Source organism: Chiloscyllium plagiosum, chromosome 36 (assembly GCF_004010195.1).
Source record: "Chiloscyllium plagiosum isolate BGI_BamShark_2017 chromosome 36, ASM401019v2, whole genome shotgun sequence".
NCBI classification, from domain to species: domain Eukaryota; kingdom Metazoa; phylum Chordata; class Chondrichthyes; order Orectolobiformes; family Hemiscylliidae; genus Chiloscyllium; species Chiloscyllium plagiosum.
The window spans coordinates 15,541,302-15,562,029 of NC_057745.1; the positions used below are offsets into that span (position 1 = coordinate 15,541,302).

The 20,728-nt window shown below is 37.8% G+C and overlaps 1 protein-coding gene across 7 annotated transcripts in view; it reads right to left on the minus strand.

The window, feature by feature from the left end:
- Positions 1 to 1,151: 1,151 nt before the first annotated feature.
- fam214a (family with sequence similarity 214 member A) overlaps positions 1,152 to 20,728 on the minus strand; it is a 103,834-nt gene continuing 84,257 nt past the window's right edge. For 3 of the 7 annotated variants that reach the window (XM_043677394.1, XM_043677393.1, XM_043677395.1), the window contains exons 7-12: positions 19,102 to 19,181; positions 15,814 to 15,919; positions 8,174 to 8,332; positions 7,857 to 7,925; positions 6,329 to 6,528; positions 1,152 to 1,781 (exon numbers count right to left, since the gene is read on the minus strand). In XM_043677394.1, the coding sequence (XP_043533329.1) occupies positions 1,628 to 1,781; positions 6,329 to 6,528; positions 7,857 to 7,925; positions 8,174 to 8,332; positions 15,814 to 15,919; positions 19,102 to 19,181 (768 nt within the window). In that variant the 3' untranslated portion in view covers positions 1,152 to 1,627. Of the gene's footprint in view, positions 1,782 to 6,328; positions 6,546 to 7,856; positions 7,926 to 8,082; positions 9,301 to 15,813; positions 15,920 to 19,101; positions 19,182 to 20,728 lie in introns of those variants that run through there. The other 4 variants (XM_043677396.1, XR_006309482.1, XM_043677398.1 and 1 more) reach the window with 4 other exon arrangements.

Sequence of the window (20,728 nt, forward strand, 5' to 3'; positions counted from 1 at the left end):
ATTCCTCTGGGATCAATCTTCCTAGCATTATTTGTTTCATTTCTACCTACATTAACATAGCTCTCATCCACAGAGTCATGTTGAAAGTGTCACAGAATACCATTCTGAAAGCTTCCCACTCAGACTAGTGATACCTTCAATTACATGATTCATAAGAACTGCTCCATCTTCCAGAAATGTGCTAAGGATATTCAGCTCTATCATTGTCATCGCATTTGTTCAGAATTTCATCCAAACAGCAAACCCAGAGTAACGCAGAAGTCCCCACCAATTACCAACAAGCCAGCCAAGCCGTCACCACCAAACTCCGTCAAAGTAAAACCTCACCACAACCAAGAGATTCTTGTTTAGGTCACTGTCACCTTTAGACTGTTCTTTACCTTTTTATTAATAGACTCCCCACCCCTCACTCCATTCAACAGAAGTGGGAAAATGTCCAAAATGTTGCTATATGCATCCCATTCCATCGCAACTCCCCATCCGCTATTTTTTTTTAAAATGCTTTCTCTAAACTCCTCTAGTAATGTTAGTCCTTTGCCATTGTCAAAATCTTCCTCAAAACGTACATTTGGATCATTACGTTAAGTTATATTCCCGAATTGTTCTTCAACACTCCTGCTTCTGTAAAACATATTGGGTTATTTACTATGTTGGAAATATTGTAGTATAATTTGTTATATTTCATGCAGAAGAATATTAAGATGATGAAAAATCAAAACGATAACAGGATTGATGTATGAAAAAAATTTTAAAATTATTTCACTTGGGTGCTAGAATTTTGTTCACTATCTTTCTGCTATGGAGAGGAACTTACCTATTAATTATTTTCATTAAGTTAGACTTATCAGATAATGCCATGTATGAACATTGGTGAGAAAAAAAAGTGGTGTTGCCCTCTAAAACTGAATAGCCTGAGAATTCATTGTCTAAAAGCATATTAGAAGATTGACCACTTGGACAAGAAACTGGAGGCAGCAGGACTCAGAACCTTTGAAGGAACACACAAGAATTGTGTAAATTGCTCCACTACATTGTTGGACCAGTTTAGGAAAGCAGAATTCTGGAACAACAGGCAAAGACTAAAATCTAATACTTCTTTGCACACAGTCATGGACAGACAGACAGACAAAGAACTTTACATATATTTTGTATATTTGTGTATTATTCATGTCAAAAGAAATACAGAGTATGATTTTACATAACGTTATGCTACATAATAACACTAAACAGGACAAAAATTACCTGTGCAATAAGTGAAACATTAATTTAAATATTAAATAAAAAGACAAATAAAATAAAATGTTTAAACTCTAAACTATTTCTGGTTTTTACTATTGCAACACATCCAATAAAGTGGTTTGTGACTTCCATTGTAACAGTACAGATAATATCAGGATATCATGGTTTTCATTCCAGTCTACTGCTCCATTTAAATACAAGGGAGTTTATTCAAAACACTTACACAAGACTGGTCCACTGTCTAATAGGTGCTGGGGCTCTAAAAGACTAGTACCAATAAATTCTCACAATCATGTATTGTGCATTATTTTATTTCCATTAATTAGCTGAACACGTGTCATTCTCCAGAAAACAAAACAGAAAAATGTCCTAAAGAATACAAATATTTCTAACATCGTGCTGAAAAATGAGGATTTGTTGGAATCTCTGTATAAGATTTCAATTCATATGCAGCACCACTGTCAACTTCCATCGACTTTCGAGAAAATAGGAGTCTGACATCTCTATGGAGGTAGATCTTTCCAGATTTTGAACTCTGGAACCTGGAACACAAAAATATTCACATTATTTGTTGACTGAATATCTATTATTTGTAAAGTATAGAAAAAAGCTGAATTATCTGTCTACCTTCAAGAAAATATTGACATTAAAAAGGGTAAATTTGTCAACAATTTGTGGAACGGTTTAGAGAAACAGACATTAGGTTGGACAGGTCTAAACGTCCATAAATGTATTTATAAACAATGAATTCCAAATGTTGCAGTGACTATCTCAAATCTCTGGCCTAGCAAATTTTGAAGTAAAACAAACCGTGGGAGAGCACGGATTTCAATCTGGAAAGTTCTGGTACATGGATCTCTCTGCACTGATAAAGGAAGGGGAGTCAACCCTTCTTGGCTTTTATTTTCAAAAACCTGTTCTAAAACCTGGAATTTCATTTTTCAAAAAACATTATGAACTTGACCACTGCATTTGAACTGAGAATACTCTTCAAACAAAAAACTTCATTGGCCGTAAAGTACTTTGTGATGTCAATGCTGCTAAGGGTCCTAACCAAATCTCTGTATAAACCTAAGTCTTTCTATTATAAAAGAAATCCCATGATTAATCTACAACATGAGAACCAATTTCTCCTTCCACTATCCTTGCGCTTTTTCTGTAGCGTCGGCCCACAGCAGTAAGTTATCAGGTTCAAGTGTGGATTTGTCTATGATGGTTCAACACAAAATTACCATTAGTTTTATATAAAACTAAAACCTGGAAACAAACTCAAATTAAAGTGCAGTATATTTACCTCATTAGCGACAGGACTAAATTCACTTCAAGAACTTATACTTCATTTTGAGAATTATGTAAGCCTTCCTCAACTAAAACTCAATCTTCGAACACTACTGAAACTGCTGAGATGGAAGTACTGCATTGAAGAAAAAATATGATAAAATACACGATTGTTTTCCATACTACATATTTTATATCTTGATTTTTTTTTAAAGACTCCAGAAATGTTTTTGCCTTTAGCCCATTTCTTCGTAGGTCTGAATAACTGAGCTCCATGGTTAAGTATGTGGTCATTTTAAAAAATTAATTCATGGGCCAGCATTAATTTCTCATCCTTCATTGTTCTTTAGAAGGTGGTGATGAGTTGCCTTCTTGAATGGCTGAATTCCAATTAATGTAGGTGGACCCACAAAACCATTGGGGCAGGAGTTCAGGGTTTTGATCCAGCGACACTGAAGGTCTATAGAGGAACTTGCAAGTGATGGTGTTTCCTACTATATGGTAGTGATTGTGGGGTTGGAAGGTGCTGTCTAAGAAACCTTGGTGAATTTCTAGCTGCATCCTGTAGATAGTACACACTGCTGCTACTGAACATTGATGGTCGAGGGATTGAATGTTTGTGGATGTGGTGCCAGATGACTGTTGTACGTAGAAATCAAATCAGAAAACATTGCTCTAGTCAAATATGCATATGGCATTTTGCCAGAAAAATTCTCTTCCCTCTTTCTTATATACTACCAAATTGGAGTTAGGTCTATTATTTACACAATTTATTGCTATTCAGCAAAGTCACTAGTGCTGCTATGATATACAAGGATGGTCTTTCTAGAACTACAAAAGTGGACAACTGATGAGCTAAGAATGTACTATTAATGAGCTCCAGTCTTATATCTATAGTTATAATTTTTTTGACACCCAAGTTCACTTTTACCTTGGAAAATTAAGCATTGGAATCAGAGAAATGTACTGAATATATTATCAGCTATCTTTCGATCATATTTTTAGATTTAAATGGAAAAAAATCCAAATTTTGCACATGTTTTGCACTGCAAACTTAAAAAGGTTTCACTGAAAATAATTTCTATTTTAGGGAGCAACAAATTTATCAGATATACTGCACTGAAAAAAGGGGAAAATTAAGTAACGTTTTGTTCAATCTACCTATATTGTTTTGTCAATGGACACAAATTGCTGTCAAAATTGTCTGTTTGAAATGGTAGTTTGCAGCACGTAATTTGGTTATTGCAACAATAACAGGCATGCAAAAAAATCCTATTTAACCAATAAATTCTTTTCATGGCACTCAGTGAAATTCTGCATCAGTATTCAAATCAATTGAATAACTGATTCATTAATTCGAGGGACAGAATAATACTGATGATAAAATGTGTTTGAAATCTTACTATTGAGTAAATCTGGCTCACACATAAAAAGCAGAACAGAGACCAGAGATATTTGAAGAAACCGATAAATCACTCAATTACAATAGAGCAAAGCTGCTTTGTTAAGTCAAGGATTGAACTGAACCTCAAGCACAAATTGTACATCTGCCCTTTGCGAGGCAAGTCTTACTCTAGATTCATAGTCATAGAGATGTACAGCATGGAAACAGACCCTTTGGTCCAACTCGTCCATGCTGACTGGATATCCCAACCCAATCTAGTCCCACCTGCCAGCACCTGGCCCATATCCCTCCAAACCTTTCCTATTCATATACCCATCCAAATGCCTTTTAAATGGTGCAATTGTACCAGCCTCCACCACATCCTCTGGCAGCTCAATCCATACACGTACCACCCTCTGCATGAAAAAGTTGCCCCTTACGTCTCTTTTATATCTTTCCCCGCTCGCCCTACACCTATGTCCTCTAGTTCTGGACTCCTCCACCCTAGGGAAGAGACTTTGTCTATTTATCCTAACCAGGCCCTCATGATTTTATAAACCTCTATAAGGTCACCCCTCAAGCTCCAATGGTCTAGGGAAAACAGCCTCTCCCTATATCTCAAATCCTAGTTCTGAGATTTCAGCTGAAACAACAGCTCAGGATTTATGAATCCAAAGGACAACATTCTCGTGGATCCACAACAGAAGTATTATATGGATGTAATATTGTTAGCTTTATTTCAAGTTAGGCCTTTGCTGAGTTGTTAGGTCTGTGTTGAAGGATCTTGTAGTATGACTGTGATTAAGCAGACTTTGGGTGAATAAGACAAAAAAAAACATGCAATCATCTTTCCTCCCCCTACATGGCACATGTATACACTCATGATAACATAGCAACGGCAGGTAGAAGAATATAGCTTGTATCTGTAGTGCATATATTACACTAGGCAGAAGAGAAGGACTTCACTTGCAGAAGTCTTGAACAACAATATACCAGTTCCCACCTCCATCTAGGCATTAATGTGACTTTAATCAGTGTTGAAAGCATTGATTAGGTGGTCATTGCACAACCATGGAGTTCACTTCAAAATTACTGTTCCATTTTTGTCCCAGCCTAAGGAATAACCAATTTTGTGTTGTTATCCAAGTTTAAATAACATCCCTGGTTAAAATAACAAAATTCCAAGCCAGGTTTCATGTTCATGTTCATGTCCAATGGTGCCTGTCTGTCAGTTCTAAAATAATTAGAAAAAAACTAAAGAATTTTATTACATTATTACATGGAAAATAAATGGATTTTAAATTTGTCATCTTCAAAACCTTTGGACACTAAAATAATTCATGGTTGTTATTTTACATAAAAACCAAGTAAACTATGAATAGCATAAGAACTGCAGATGCAGGAGATCTGAAGCAAAAACAGAAACTCAACAGATCTAGCAGGATCTGTGGGAAGATACCAAAATTTGCATTTGAGTTCCATTCTGATGAAGAGTCACTGGACTTGAAACGTGAACTCTGCTTCCTTCCCACACATAGAATCACAGAGTCATAGAGATGTACATCATGGGGGAAACAGACCCTTCAGTCCTACTCGTCCATGCCGACAAGATATCTCAACCCAATCTAGTCCCACCGGCCCATGTCCCACCAAACCCTTCCTATTCATATACCCATCCAAATGCCTCTTAAATGTTGCAATTGTACCAGCCTCCACCACTTCCTCTGGCAGCTCATTCCATACACATACCACCCTCTGTGTGAAAAAGTTGCCCCTTCGGTCTCTTTTATATCTTTCCCCTCTCACCCTACTTATCCTATCCATACCCCTCATGATTTTGTAAACCTCTATAACATCACCCCTCAGTCTCTGACGCTCCAGGGAAAACAGCCTCAGCCTGTTCAGCCTCTTCATATAGATCAAATCCACCAACCCTGGCAACATCCTTATAAATCTTTTCTGAACCCTTTCAAGTTTCACAACATCTTTCCGATAGGAAGGAAACCAGAATTGCACGCAATATTCCAACAGTGGCCTAACCAATGTCCTGTACAGCTGCAACATGACCTCCCAACTCCTGTACTCAATACTCTGACCAATAAAGGAAAGCATACCAACGCCTTCTTCACTATCCTATCTACCTGTGAATCCACTTTCAAGGAGCTATGAACCTGCACTCCAAGGTCTCTTTGTTCAGCAACACTTTCTAGGACCTTACCATTAAATGTATAAGTCCTGCTAAGATTTGCTTTCCCAAAATGCAGCACCTCGCATTTATCTGAATTAAACTCCATCTGCCACTTCTCAGCCCATTGGCCCATCGGCCCATCTGATCAAGATCCTGTTGTAATCTAAGGTAACCTTCTTCGCTGTCCACTACACCTCCAAGTGCAGTATAACTTTGAAGCATTCCATGTTTATAGTTACCTCAAGTGGACGAGGTAGCGAAGTATTCTTTCCTCAGTCTGAATTACATTTTCTTTATTGGCATGTCCGACAGTTTCACGTTTCACTGGAACTGAAAATGTCCTCTGTCGTAGGAATGTCTGGTGATTGGCTGGCATATCTCTCAGATCATAAATCACTACAAACATCTTTACCACTGTCTTGTTTGGGTTAAATAAGGTCTGAAAAACAATTTACTCTTTTTTAAAAAAGAGATTAAAAGGTTTGTATAACATTACTCAAAAAAATGCCAAAAGATTGCCTGGAATTCACAAATTTCATCAAAAGCAAAAATAATGTCCTCAAAACGTGGTGGCATGTTTATGAAATCAAGGTAATATGGTTTCAATACATGTTCACACACACACATACCACTATTTCACATAATATTGACCATCGATGGCAGTACAATTAAACTTTTTAAGTTCTGCCTATAAGCATGATTACTGTTTGCCATGTAGTGACTGAGGTTGAGCATACATACAAGAAATATCTTCCCTTTTGGAAATAGGACTTTAAGCTAGTAAATACAAAATATGAATGAATGGCATAATGATAACTGTCTGAATTTAACAATTCTCAGGTGGTGTGATGGAGAAAGCTTTCTTACATTTACCGCAGCCACAGTGTGGAGATTGGCAAGTCTTAGCAAAATGGTAGGAAATCATATTTTCATCCCACACTGCATACTTTGTGCTAAATTTCCAGAGTATAAAATTATCATCTTACTCTACTGTCACATATTAACTTATTCTAAAAGGCCAAGATTCCAAAACAGCAGGAGCTTTTACACATCCAATTAGAAACCTTTTGCAGTTCACAAAACAAAAATAGCTCCACAATATATGAGTATGAGCAATCACAGTCTCTTTAAGGGTGCACTAAGAGATAATATTAAAATACAACAGTTTGCACTAATCTGAGAAATCATTACTCTTAAAATGTTACATCCTTTGTGTGGGGGTGTGTGTATGTGTGTGGGTGGGTGTGTGTGGATGGGGGAACCAGAGAGGACGGACTTTGAAGTATCAAACAAAAATAATTGCTTATTAAACATTTCCTCATGCATTTTCATAATATTGCAATGAACGCTATCTGTTAACATGTTGAAATGAATGAACAGGAGAAAGTGAGGACTGCAGATGCTGGAGATCAGAGCTGAAAATGTTGCTTGAAAAGCGCAGCAGGTCAGGCAGCATCCAAGGAGCAGGAGAATCGACGTTTCGGGCATGAAGAAGGGCTTATGCCCGAAACGTCGATTCCCCTGCTCCTTGGATGCTGCCTGACCTGCTGCGCTTTTCCAGCAACACATTTTCACCTCTGAAATGAATGAACAACCTGGCAACCTTCACAGTTCTAATTTCCACTCCCAGTACACCTAGAAAACGACCAAGAGATATTACAGTTTAAGCTGATTCCTTGTGTTATCATATGATGTTTGTCAAATGTTTCATACATCTGAACAGCAATTAGCAATCAGCAATCCAGAAAGAACCTTAACCTAACTTACCACTTGTATTGTTCCTGATGGAGGTACTCGATAGCCTCGTTTTCCCAAGGTTTCCAAATTAATTACACCCTACAAATAAATAATCAATCATCAACTCAAAACAGGTTGCTTTTTACAGGAATTTTCAATTATCAAAAATAGTCAAATAACTTTTTAACTGATAGGCATCAATATTAACATACCCATAAAGAGCAAAAATTAACAAATAAATAAATGAGTGATTTACCAGTCTGAGAGATATGGGTCCTAACCAAATACTGCTACACCATGACCTTGATCACAAGTCTTTAACTACAGGAATGTGTAATAACACATACCATGTAGGGTGATGGTGCATTATCGTCGGAGACACTGTAGAATGACACTTCAACTGGAAGAGTCATGTGACTGGGACAGAATGTTCCACTTGCTCCCACCTCAGCCGTGAAACCATCAACAGATCCTAAAGGTTCCAAGCGGAAATTCAGGATGGACTCCTGAGAACATTAAAAGACATTCAGATTAGAATTACAAGGCAGTTTGGATCAGGTTTCATGGTTTTGTTCTTATTTTATAAGCAATACTACTCAGCAATCAATCATACAACATATCCAATCAAGTTAGTGCATTAATCATGTAAATATCCACAAAATTCCAATATGAAATAAAATTCAATTAATAACAAATAATCCACCATAAAATTAGTTTTATTTCCTTATGTTTCTATATAATACCCTACAAAACAAACTGGTGCAGTGTAGAAGGCTGAAAGGTATATTCCAATCTTGGAAGCTCTAAGGATAGTCATAAAATATTTAAGCTGTATTTACAATTTATGATGCCGTATGAACTGTTGAATTTATTTGCAATCATGTATCCTTATTATATAGGACCATAAAGAAATCTGATCCTAACAAACGGAATAATATATGTTCCTAAATTATTTTGCACCATACACCTACTTCATTTTTTGATGTAATTATTTTCTGCCAGGATTAAAATTTTCTAAGGATTGACAAAATACTTTAATGTTAATGTATATAGAATTCAACCGTTACTAAAATCAGGATGTTTCTATAGCTGTTTAAAATACATCAGGAGAAATGGAATGTATAATTTTGAGATGGAACTGACATATATTCTGGTAATAGCCAAACAACATGAGACGGTGTCCTGTTGCTGTTTAATGATAATAACATTAGAAACTAGTTACAATATTACAAGAAAATTGGCTATCAGCAGAAGGCATATTACATTTTGCTCTGGTGTGTTAGACTCATTTGACTGATCAAAAAAAGTAAAAGTGAATTTGGTGAAAATCTGTTATTGCTTACAAAGGCTCGTTAATGTGCACTCAAATGTACCAGGTTTCCACTGGTGGCAATAGAAACAACAGTAGTCGTAAACCCAGGCTCTGCCGATGAGCAAAATCGACACTGGTGCAGCTAGTATATCCATGCGGTATCTGTTGAATAAAGATTTTGTTGCAATTGTTCCATTAACAAGTTTAGTATCAGTTAGGTGGAAGAGGACCACCTTGTAGCCAAGGATTTACAGAAAACCAAGAACCTGTCTGACCAATGATTTCAGGCTTACTGCATCACCTTAACAAAGGATTCTGGGTAATCCAAGATGGAGGACAGGAAAATTTCTGGCTGGAACAGGCTGCCCCTTTATTGAGGTATTATTGAGATGTTGGAGGTGATTTCCTCGAATTCCAGGAGCAGCAATTACTGTTTTATACGCTGTTGCATTGTTTTGGAACTCTGGGGGGAAAAAGATCAAAACAACTGCACTTTTAAAAAGGAGGAAGACAGACAAAAGGCAGCAACCACAGGAGGAGAAAGAAACAAGCCTATACTGCTAACTGACACAGCAGTGAATCCGCACAGTTACTGCCTTCGCTGTTTCAGTTCATGTATCTCTGGACATTGGAGTGCGGCTCAGAAATGTTAACAAACAGTGAAATTCACAGCTGACCTTGGAAGAACTTGTGTGGGAGAGCTCACAGCACAGGAACAGATACGTACATAGTTTTTAAGTGTAACCTTGCTGCAAGTCTACAGTAGTGAGTACAGCGGGTTCTTTCTTGATTATGTTTTATTGAGAGCTGTCTTGAGTAAATTTTAAAAATATAAACCATAAGTATGAAGTTAACCTGGAGCATTATTTTTCAGAGCAAAACGATGGTGCTATTTTCTGGGACTATAGATTTGAAGGAGTAAAGATCGCCTTTAGTAAATTGATATGCTCTTCCTGTCGGATGTGGGAGTCCAGGAAGAGTTTCCATGTTACTAATCCTATCAGATCACATGGATCAGTTGGAGTGACAGTTAGAGGTAATAAGGAAATTACGAGAGCTACGAGGTGTGATGGATGGCAATTATAGAAAGGGAGAAAAGCCACAGAGAGAATCAGGTAGATGACTTAACTCCAGGAAGGGTAGGAGGGATAGGCAGGTAGTGGTTATCTGTGGTTATTCCCATTTCAAACAAGTATGCTGTTTTGGAAATGTAGGGGGTGATGAACTCTCAAGGGATGAACAGCCAAGTTTCTGGTATCGTGCTAACTCTAATGCATTGAGGGGTACGTGGGGTTCCAAGTGATCAATTCTGATAGGGGACTCTCTAGTTAGAAGCACAGACACATATTTCTGCGGCCAGCAGCAAAATCTCAGATTGATGTGTTGTGCCTCCCTGATGGATATCTCTGAAGGTGCAGAATGTTCTCAAGGGGGAGAGGGACAAGCAGGAGGTCATTGTATACATTGGAACTAATAGCGTAGGAAGGGAAAAGGCTGAGATTCTGAAGGGAGAGTAGAGAAAGTTAGGCAGGAATTTAAAAAGGAGGTCCTCGAGGGTAGTAATATCTGGATTACTCCCGGTGCTATGAGTCAGTGAGGGTAGGAATAGGAGGATAGAGCAGATGAATGCGTGGCTGAGGAACTGGTGCAGAGTAGAAGGGTTCACATTTTTGGATCATTGGAATCTCTTCTGAGGTAGAAGTGACCTGTACAAGGAAAACAGATTTCAACTGAATTGGAAGGGGTCTAATATATTTGCAGGGAGATTTGCTAGAACTGCTCAGGAGGATTTAATCTAGTCAGGCGGGACCCAGGGATATAGTGAGGAAAGAGATCAATCTGAGATTGGTACATTTGGGAAAAGGAAGGAGTCAAACAGTTAGGGCAAGCAGGACCAAAGCAGAGCACAAGGTAGGATTGATACATTAAACTGCATTTATTAGTTTAAAAAGGTAGGAAGGAAAGCCAAGGCAACTATAGAGCAGTGAGCCTGACATAGGTGGTGGGTAAGTTGTTGGAGGGACTCCTGAGGGACAGGATTTACATGTATTTGAAAAGGCGTGCACTGATTCAGCATAGCTTTGCATGTGGGAAAGCATGTCTCATGAACTTGATTAAGTTTTTTGAAGAAGTAACAAGAGGATTGATGAGGGCAGAGCGGTAGACATGATCTATATGGACATCAGTAAGGCGTTCGACAAGGTTCCCCATGGGAGACTGTTTAGCAAGGTAGATCTCATGGAATACAGGGAGAACTAGTCAATTGGATACAGAACTGGCTTGAAGGTAAAAGACAGAGGGTGGTGGTGGAAGGTTGCTTTTTAGACTGGAGACCTGTGACCAGTGATGTGCCACAAGGATCGGTGCTAGGTCCACTGCTTTTCACCATTTATATAAATGATTTGGATGTGGACACAGGAAGTATAGTTAGTAATTTTGAAGATGAAATCAAAATTGGAGGTGCAGTGGACAGCAAAGGAGGCTACCTCAGAGTAGAATGGGATCTTAATGTGATGTGCGAATGGATTGAGCAGCGACAAATGGAGTTTAATTTAGATAAATGTGAGGTGCTACATTTTGGGAAAGCAAATCAGAGCAGGACGTATACACTTAATGGTAAGGTCCTGGGGAGTGTTGCTGAGCAAAGAGACCTTGGAGTGCAGGGTCATAGTTCCTTGAAAGTGGAGTTGCAGGTAGATAGGATAGTTAAGGCGGCATTTAGTATGCTTTCCTTTATTGGTCAGAGTATTGAGTATAGGGAGTTGGAATGTCATGTTGCAAATGTACAGGACATTGGTTAGGCCACTTTTGGAATATTGTGTGCAATTCTGGTTTCCTTCCTATCAGAAGGATGTTGTGAAACTTGAAAAGGTTCAGAAAAGATTTACAAGGATGTTGTCAGGGTTGGAGGGTTTGAGCTACAGGGAGAGGTTGAACAGGTTGGGGATGTTTTCCTGGAATGTCAGAGGCGAAGGGGTGACCTCGTAGAGGTTTATAAAATCATCAGGGGAATGGCCTAGGATACACAAGTTCTTTTCCCTGAGGCGGGGATGTCCAGACTAGAGGGCATAGGTTTCGGGTGAGAGGGGAAAGATATAAAAGGGACCTAAGGGTCAACATTTTCACGCAGAGGGTGATATGTGTATGGAATGAGATGCCAGAGGAAGTCATGGAGACTGGTGCAATGGCAATATTTAAAAAGCATCTCGATAGGTATATGAATAGGAAAGGTTGAGAGAGTATGGGACAAGTGCTGGCAAATGGGACTAGATTAGGTTAGGATATCTGATCGTCAAGGACAAGTTGGACCAAAGAGTCTGTTTCCGTGCTGTACATCTCTATGACTCTATAACACTTTACTAAATTGAGTATTATTTGCCTCTTAAATAGATGAGCGGCAAAGGTTTAAAAATAGTGATGCAATACTCAACTGTATAGACATTTCCTGTTATATGAAATCAACACTTCAAAATTCTGCGTGGATAAATTACTGTAAAATGCAAAACAAAAAACCTGAACCAACCAAGAAACTGATAATCCAAGCACTATTGACATAATTTTGGACATGTGAAACATACTTTAAGCTTTTTCTTAAGTTTCTGCTATTAGAAAGCCCATCTGGTTCACGAATATCCTTTAGGGAAGGAAATCTGCCACCCTTACCCAGTCAGGCCGACATGTAACTTCAGATGGACAGCAGTATGGTCAACTATTAGTCACACTCTGAAAATGCTGAGCTGTTCAGTTCAAGAGCAATAAAGAACACATTTTGGCTGAAATATCATGAGTTGATAAATCAGCTTTTGAAACATGTAAACACTATAAATTTTCTATTCTAGTTGATTATTTTTAAATTCCCAGTTTTGGAGCTGGAAGAATGCCATTGTTCCATTATTGCTTTTGGATGTAGAGGGGTGTACAATTAGTATTATTATTGCAGACAAAACCTTTCTGCTGGCAAGGTTATTATAAAGCAAAACAAAAGGGTGAACAGTTAGTAAACATTACTGACTCAATTCACCAAGGAGAAAAAAAAAAGTGAAATAACCAGTGTTTCTAATCTTCACTTTTAAAATCAAAAATGGCAAGATTAGCACTCCTCATTTCTAGTTAAAGAAAATAGCTCTCAAAAGTACTTTGGCTTCTAAATGTCAGAGCTGTATTCTATGTGATTCTGACCAACATTTAAGACATGGACTAAAAGAAAATCTCTAGTTTCGCAAACTTCCCATTACTGTGTATAACATTGGCAATAGTATGCCCATGATAGATTCCTGTTTATTTTGGTTGTTTATGTTTGTTCATGCATTCTAACTTCAGCAAGATCATTAGCAATTATTTGGCAAACCATAGTTGAAAATGACAATGTACCATCAAGATCATTTTGTAGCTTCTAGACTCAAATGCACTTGCAACAGCCAAGCAGGCGAATGACACACAGGATCAAAATATGTACCACATTGCAGTCTTACAAATATTACTCAAAAAAATTGGCAAACGAGCTAAAAATTATGACTTTTTAACGTGTACTTTAATACACACATCTTAACACACAAGAAGAAAAGACACTGAGAATCAGTCATGGAACGAAAATATAAATCACAAGTGACAGATTTCATTTGAAGCACATATTTGTTATGCAGCTTGACTTAATTGCTGCTTTTCCAGGTACTAAGTTTTCTCAGATGTTTCCTCAGTATATCATTAAAATGTATTGGTCATCCAAAAATTCAAGGTACGAAGTACAATATTTCACTGATTCTTAATGCTGTTGAAATTGTTGCAATTGACAATTTCCTCCTGAGAATACAAATGACATACCACTGCTGAAGATGCAGCTAATTGAATTATTACAACCAGATTGGGAAATATTTCAATATTTCAGTGCTAATCCTGAATATTGTTTTTATGTTCAGGCTGAAGTTCGAAGTGTGTCCAATTTTGGATGCCATATTTTAGGCAGGACATCAAGGTTATGGACAGAATGCAAAAGAGGATCATGGCAGGCGTCAGTTACGACGACAGACAAAAGAAGCAACTGGGCTCCTGTCATTGAATCAAAAACAGTCAAGGTCAATAGAGCTGTTCAAAATTATGAGGAGTCCTGTTAAAGCCAGAAGGGAATAGCCATTTGCACTGTTCAACTAGTTGGTAGCCAAGTTGTACGAAGTTAAGATGTTCACCAAAATAATAGCGAGGTTAGGAGATTATGTTTAAGACATGGATGTTCTCCTATAAGCTGCAGCAGCAGCAAAATCAATAACATTTAAAACTGAAGGAGTAATCAGAGAAGGGTAGGAGAACGAAAAAAAAAGTTCTTTCAGAGTTCTAAACATAGATATTGGGTTCAATAGCCTCCTATTAGACTATATATAGCTAAAGATTCCATTTCCTTGAAACCCTTTCTTAACCTTGAAACATTTCTCAAATCACAATCTCATTACTAACAATAAATACTTCCTAGTTTACACGGTATTAGTGAGAATTGTTGTTGTCACATTAACACCAACAGAAATGAAAAGGGCCCTCGATTATATTACAAATAATGTACAAACTCCTCACCTCCCAAACAACAAAATTGGTGCAAGCAATTATTAATTCCAGAAAAATATCATAATTGATAATAAAAGGTACTTTTTAAAAATAAGAAAAAACTGTCCTCAATTCTTGTCTCCAAAAATAAATGGACTTGAGATTGAAATTTATGAAGTACTACTTGGAAACCAAGAGTTTTAGACTTAATTTAAACCATATGCAATCTGTTAATATTCTCCACTGTATCAACCTACATAGCCTATTACAACATATGTAGCTACGATAAGTTATACAACATTATTCACTGAATTATTCAAGTCAAAAAGTACTTCAAATTTCATATTTGGTGTGGTTAAAAGTACCTCCTTAATTTTCTGAAGAATCTCTTTTTCACTGTGAGAAGAACAAACATCTCCACTTAGATCCATATGGCAAATCATTTTCAAATTGAGAAGTGGAAAAGGTAGCCGTAGTTTCTTGTGCTGGAACTCCTTTAAGACTAGGCCACTTTAAAATGGAGAGCTCCTAACAATCTTCTTAACATGTAATCAGAAAATCCTGTCTCGTGCATATCACGAGCATATAGTTGCCCTTACTGGCTGAAACAGGCCTAACGACTCAAATTCAAAATAGCAATTTTGGTAATATAGTGTAATTATTTAAAGATATTTGAAAACATTTGAAGGCACTGGATTTAGGACTTCCACACACATTTGCAGGCATAAATTAATGTACAGCCATATTATTCTTGAAATCATAGAGGAGACTTAGCTTAACAAGGACACGACATGGGGATCTTGCTCCTTTCCCAGGCTATGATACTATCCATTAAAAGCACAATGTCTTTTGAACAAAAACCTACCAGTAACTGTGTTGACACTACTTATTACCTTGACTCAAATGTGTAACATGGAAAATTCACCCAATCATATGTTAAACTCTTGCTAGCAGATCTGAGAAATAATGCTTAACACTAGATATATGAATAGATCTAAACAGATCTGTAAAAGTAATTCACTGGAATTTCAAACATAAATAGCAGCAACATCACTCAAAAACCTCCTTAAAATAAGCCAAACACAAGATCAGTTGTTTAGCCTATTTCAATCTACATGACAAGTGTGGAGTTATGATTTGTACCTCAAAATTCCCAAGCAGGCTAAGACTAGTTGCTGGTGGAGCACTGATGCTCAGGAGCTGCTTCCCTTGGTCAGCATCATTCTCTGGTCTTAAATACTGCCTCCGGCTATAAAAGGAAGAGAAAATATGACATAAAAGCAAATACTCTTTATCCTTTGGTAGATGAATTTGATACTAGAAGAAACCAAACATTGTCCCCTCTGTGTTTTAAATTATCCAAAAACTCTGTAAACTCAGAATATATTGTTAAAATTCAATTAAACATGAACATTTAAGTAGTAACCTTTAATCGGCTCAAATAAATAGCCCAAAATATTTCTAAACTTATTTCAATAAAACCGTCCCTCTTCACTGACTACTCAAAGTGCCTTACTAAGTAATTATGGCAATAGAAATAACAAAGTTTAGAATGCGCCTTTGTATTCAGAATTTTACACAGATTCCCCCTCCTCCAGCTTTCAGTTCTTTTCATTTCTGTGCTTCTAACTTTTGACTGGAAATGCTTATTGGTATCCAACATTAATTTCATCAGCAAAAGTTACGTCAAGCATACTTCTGCACAAAGAATACTGTGTCAAAAAAGAAAATGTCATATTAAGCATAAAAAGCATCAGCAAATAGCCAGCAGATAGCATTCAACTCTGTTAGTGGTACCTCTACTAAGGCACTTTTATATAACATTAAAATTCCAGAACACCAAGTTTTTTTCAGGTTGTAAGTTTGCTTGCTGAGCTGGTAGATTTGTTCTCAGACGTTTTGACACCATGCTAGGTGACATCATCAGTGAGCCTCTGGTGAAGCACTGGTGTTCTACCCAACTTTCTATTTGTGTGTCTTGGTCTGTTAAGTGGGTGATATCATTTCCGGTTGTTCTTCTCAGAGATTGGTAAATGGGGTCCAAATCAATGTGTTTATCGATGGAGTTCTGGTTTGAATGCCAGGCCTCTAGGAATTCCTGTGCGTGTCTCTGTTTAGCCTGTCCTAGGATGGATGTGTTGTCCTAGTCGAAGTGGTGTCCTTCTTTGTCTGTGTGTAAGGATACTAGGGATAGCCGGTCATGTCTTTGATGTAAGGTATGCAAACCAGCGGCTTCCCTCAGACCCTAGTCTCACTTCCCGGCACACCAACATACAGACAAGCAAAGGAATTTCACTGTAAACTGAAATACCTAGTAGAAAATCCAAGCAACTCCACCCAAAAATTCCTGAACATCAAAGACACCAAGATAGAAGAGGAAGTAGTCATGGTCTCCTTTGACGTAATAGCACTATTTACATCAATTAACATCAGCCAGGCCAAAGAAATACTGACCTCACTACTAGATGAACCAAGGACACAAACACCAGACACTACCAACTCCATCCCACTTTACCTTCAACAACAAGATCTACTAACAAATCAACAGGACACCCATGGGATCACGAATATCAAGATTCTTAGCAGAAGCAGTAGTGCAGAAACGAGAACAAACAGGCCTCCCCACGATTCAACCCAAGCTTTGGGTCCACCACATGGATGACACCTTTGTCATCACGAAATGGAACAAATTAGAGGAAACCTACAATATCATTAACAATATGCCTTACTGGCATGAATTTCATCAAACAGGAAGAGAACAACAACAGACTCACCTTCCTAGACATCACAGTGGAACGAACAGTCAATGGAGAACTGCAGACCAGCGTCTACAGGAAAGCAACATACACAGACCAGATATTCAACTACAGGAGCAATCAAACCAACATCCACAAATAGAGCTGCACCAGGACGTTCTTTTTAAAATGGGCCACAAAACACTGTAGCACCCAGGAACTATGAGCAGCAGAAGAAAAATGTCTGCACAGCGTATTCAAGAACAACAGGTACCCGATAAACACAGTCCACCAATTCTTAAACAACAAACCCAAACAAGAGGAGACAACACGCCCAGAGAGTACAGCCACACTACCATACATTAAAGACATCTTGGAGACGACTTCCACACTAATCCGACCTCTTGGCATCATTGTAGCCCACAAACCTACCAATACACTGAAACAGCTACTGATGAACCTAAAGAACCCTACACCAACAACCAGCAAATTGAATATCATTTACAAACTACCCTGCAAGGACTGTAACTAATTCCTCATTCCTGAAGAAGGGCCTGTGCCCGAAACGTCGAATCTCCTGTTCCCTGGATGCTGCCTGACCTGCTGTGCTGTTCCAGCAATAAAGTTTCAACTTTGATCTCCAGCATCTGCAGACCTCACTTTCTCCTGTAACTAACACTCCATTGGACAGACAGACAGAAAACTAGCCACCAGGATACACGAACACCAACTAGCCACCAAAAGACATGACCAGCTATCACTAGTATCCTTACATACAGACGAAGGAGGACATCACTTCGACTGGGACTACACATCCATCCTAGGACAGGCTAAACAGAGACACGCACGGGAATTTCTAGAGGCCTGGCATTCAAACCAAAACTCCATCGATAAACACGTTGATTTGGACCCTATTTACCAACCTCTGAGAAGAAGAACCGGAAGTGATATCACCCACCTCAACAGACCAAGACACATAACAGAAAGTGGGATAGAACACCAGCGCTTCACCGGAAGCTCACTGATGATGTTACCTAGTATGGTGAAGCAACGTCTGAGAACAAACCTACCAGCTCAGCGAGCAAACTTACAAGCTGAACCTCAACCTGACCTACAAATCTTTTAAAAATTGCAAACCAAGTTCTTTTTCTATAACACTGTATTTGGAAATACATTAAATAACATATCTCACAACAAAGGGTGTGCTATAGAGCAGGGAAAGGTCTGACATGGACGTGGGCACAAATAGTTTAAATGTATCACAATGAGAAAAGTGGCATCAAGGAGCTCCAATTCAAATAGGTTAAAGAATTACAGTAATAGGTCCTAAGATGATTAGTACTATAGCACACACTGCAGATAAGTCGTCCTAAAAATACCGTTCTGATTAAAGCTTCATGTCAAAGTTTGTTGATTGAGAAATTGCAAGTCACAACGTAGTCAATTTAATGAAAGAAATTAATAGCGGAGAATGATCTCAGGCAAAACTGTGGAATTGTTTTCAAAAAAAATACAGCCAATTTATGTAACTTTTAACTTTAAATATAATTCACAATCCTCAAATGCAATTCATTAGAGTAAATGAATGAATTGCCAAATAATTTGTGTATGCGTCCTGTACGAAAACACTTTCACTTGAATCCTGAAGAATGCCACTTGTTTTTTTTTCAAACTGTAGAAAAAGACACAGAAATACCTTTTGCAAGGTACCCCTTTTAGTCTTTGCAATGAAGTGTCCAGGTCAAAGTATCCCGAATGTTTTTTTCTTGGTGGAACCTTGGTGTACAACAAGATAAATTCTATTAAAAATAAGTTACGCTGACTTACAGACTGTTGACACTAAACCATATCAAATGATTGTAAAATAGTCTGCAACAGTAATTTACAGGAAATATCCAGAAAGATAATATTTTGATTTCTATTCCAGAAAGCTAGGTGGTGAAAGATAGAACTGAACCTGAAGGCTTACACACTTTTATAAGTTATAGTCAGAAAGATACATATTACAAACATGCAACATTGAACAACCAGTTTAATCATCTTACTGTGTATAGCAGCACAAGTGAAACCCCAGTTAATGTCCATCATCTGGCATTACGAAACAATTAACATCTGATACTGTACTAAACAATTTCAACCAAACATGAAACCTACCTGCTATATAGGCACACAAAATGAGCATGACCAGACTGGTTTTGAAATTTATTGGAGAATAGAATTTCCGTGTTTTGGACGCCACACTTTTAAGAACAAAGGAATAGAAGGAGAATATTCTGCTCCTCAAATCTGTCTCTCCCTTCAATTAAATCATGGACGATCGTTACCTACATTCTGTTCACCCACGTATCATCCTCATCCGTTCATACCCTAAGCCAACATAAGTCTACAAAGGTCTTGAATATTTCAACTGATTAAATAGTTGCAGCCTCTTGGAAGAAAATACATATTTTCACAACTCCACCAGTGGAACACTGTTTCCTGATTTCATGCAAAAATAGTCTAGCTTCAATTTGAAGACGTTGCCCTTTGTTCTGGGATTCCTCCAAAAATAGGGATAACTCTCTTATCAAAACTCTCTTATCATTTTAAGAGCTTGATCAGACTATCCACCTTCCTGCTAAATGCAGGGAAATACAAAGTTTATGCCATTTTTCCCTCAACATTTCATCCTTTCACCAAATCATAATTTTAGTGAATACTTCTTATGGTTTCATGCTCAAGATGAATGCAGCACTCTAAATTCTGATAAAGGCTCTGTATAACCGAGGCACCATTTCCTCAGTTTGGATTCCAGCCTGCTGAGACAAAGATCACCATTTCATTTTCTTTTTCATTACTTCTTATTTTCTGTCTTCTAGTTTTCAGTGTTTTGTGCACATGGATACCCAAATTCTTTTGCTATTCCACATCACAATCAATATATTCCTGTTTGCTTTCCTCAGTTCTGAATCAGATGACATTACACTGAGTCACACTTGACTTGAATTGCCTTAGTTTTGTCCACCCACTTAAATGATATTCATGTTTTCATTTAACAACTCAATAACACATAACTCCCTTATGTATCTTTCTAAAGCAAAGCTTTAGAAACATATTAGGAGAAAGGGTGCTAAACTCCCTTATGTATCTTTAGCATCCTTTCTCCTAATATGTTTCTAAAGCTTTGCTATTACCTTTGGTGAACCTTGCAAGTTTCTTTCACATTCCATAAGACAGATGTAGGAGCAGAAGTCAGCCAATCAACACATCGAGTCTGCTCCGCCACTCAATGAGATCATACCTGATCTAATAATCCTCAATTCCATTTGCCTGCATTTTTCTTG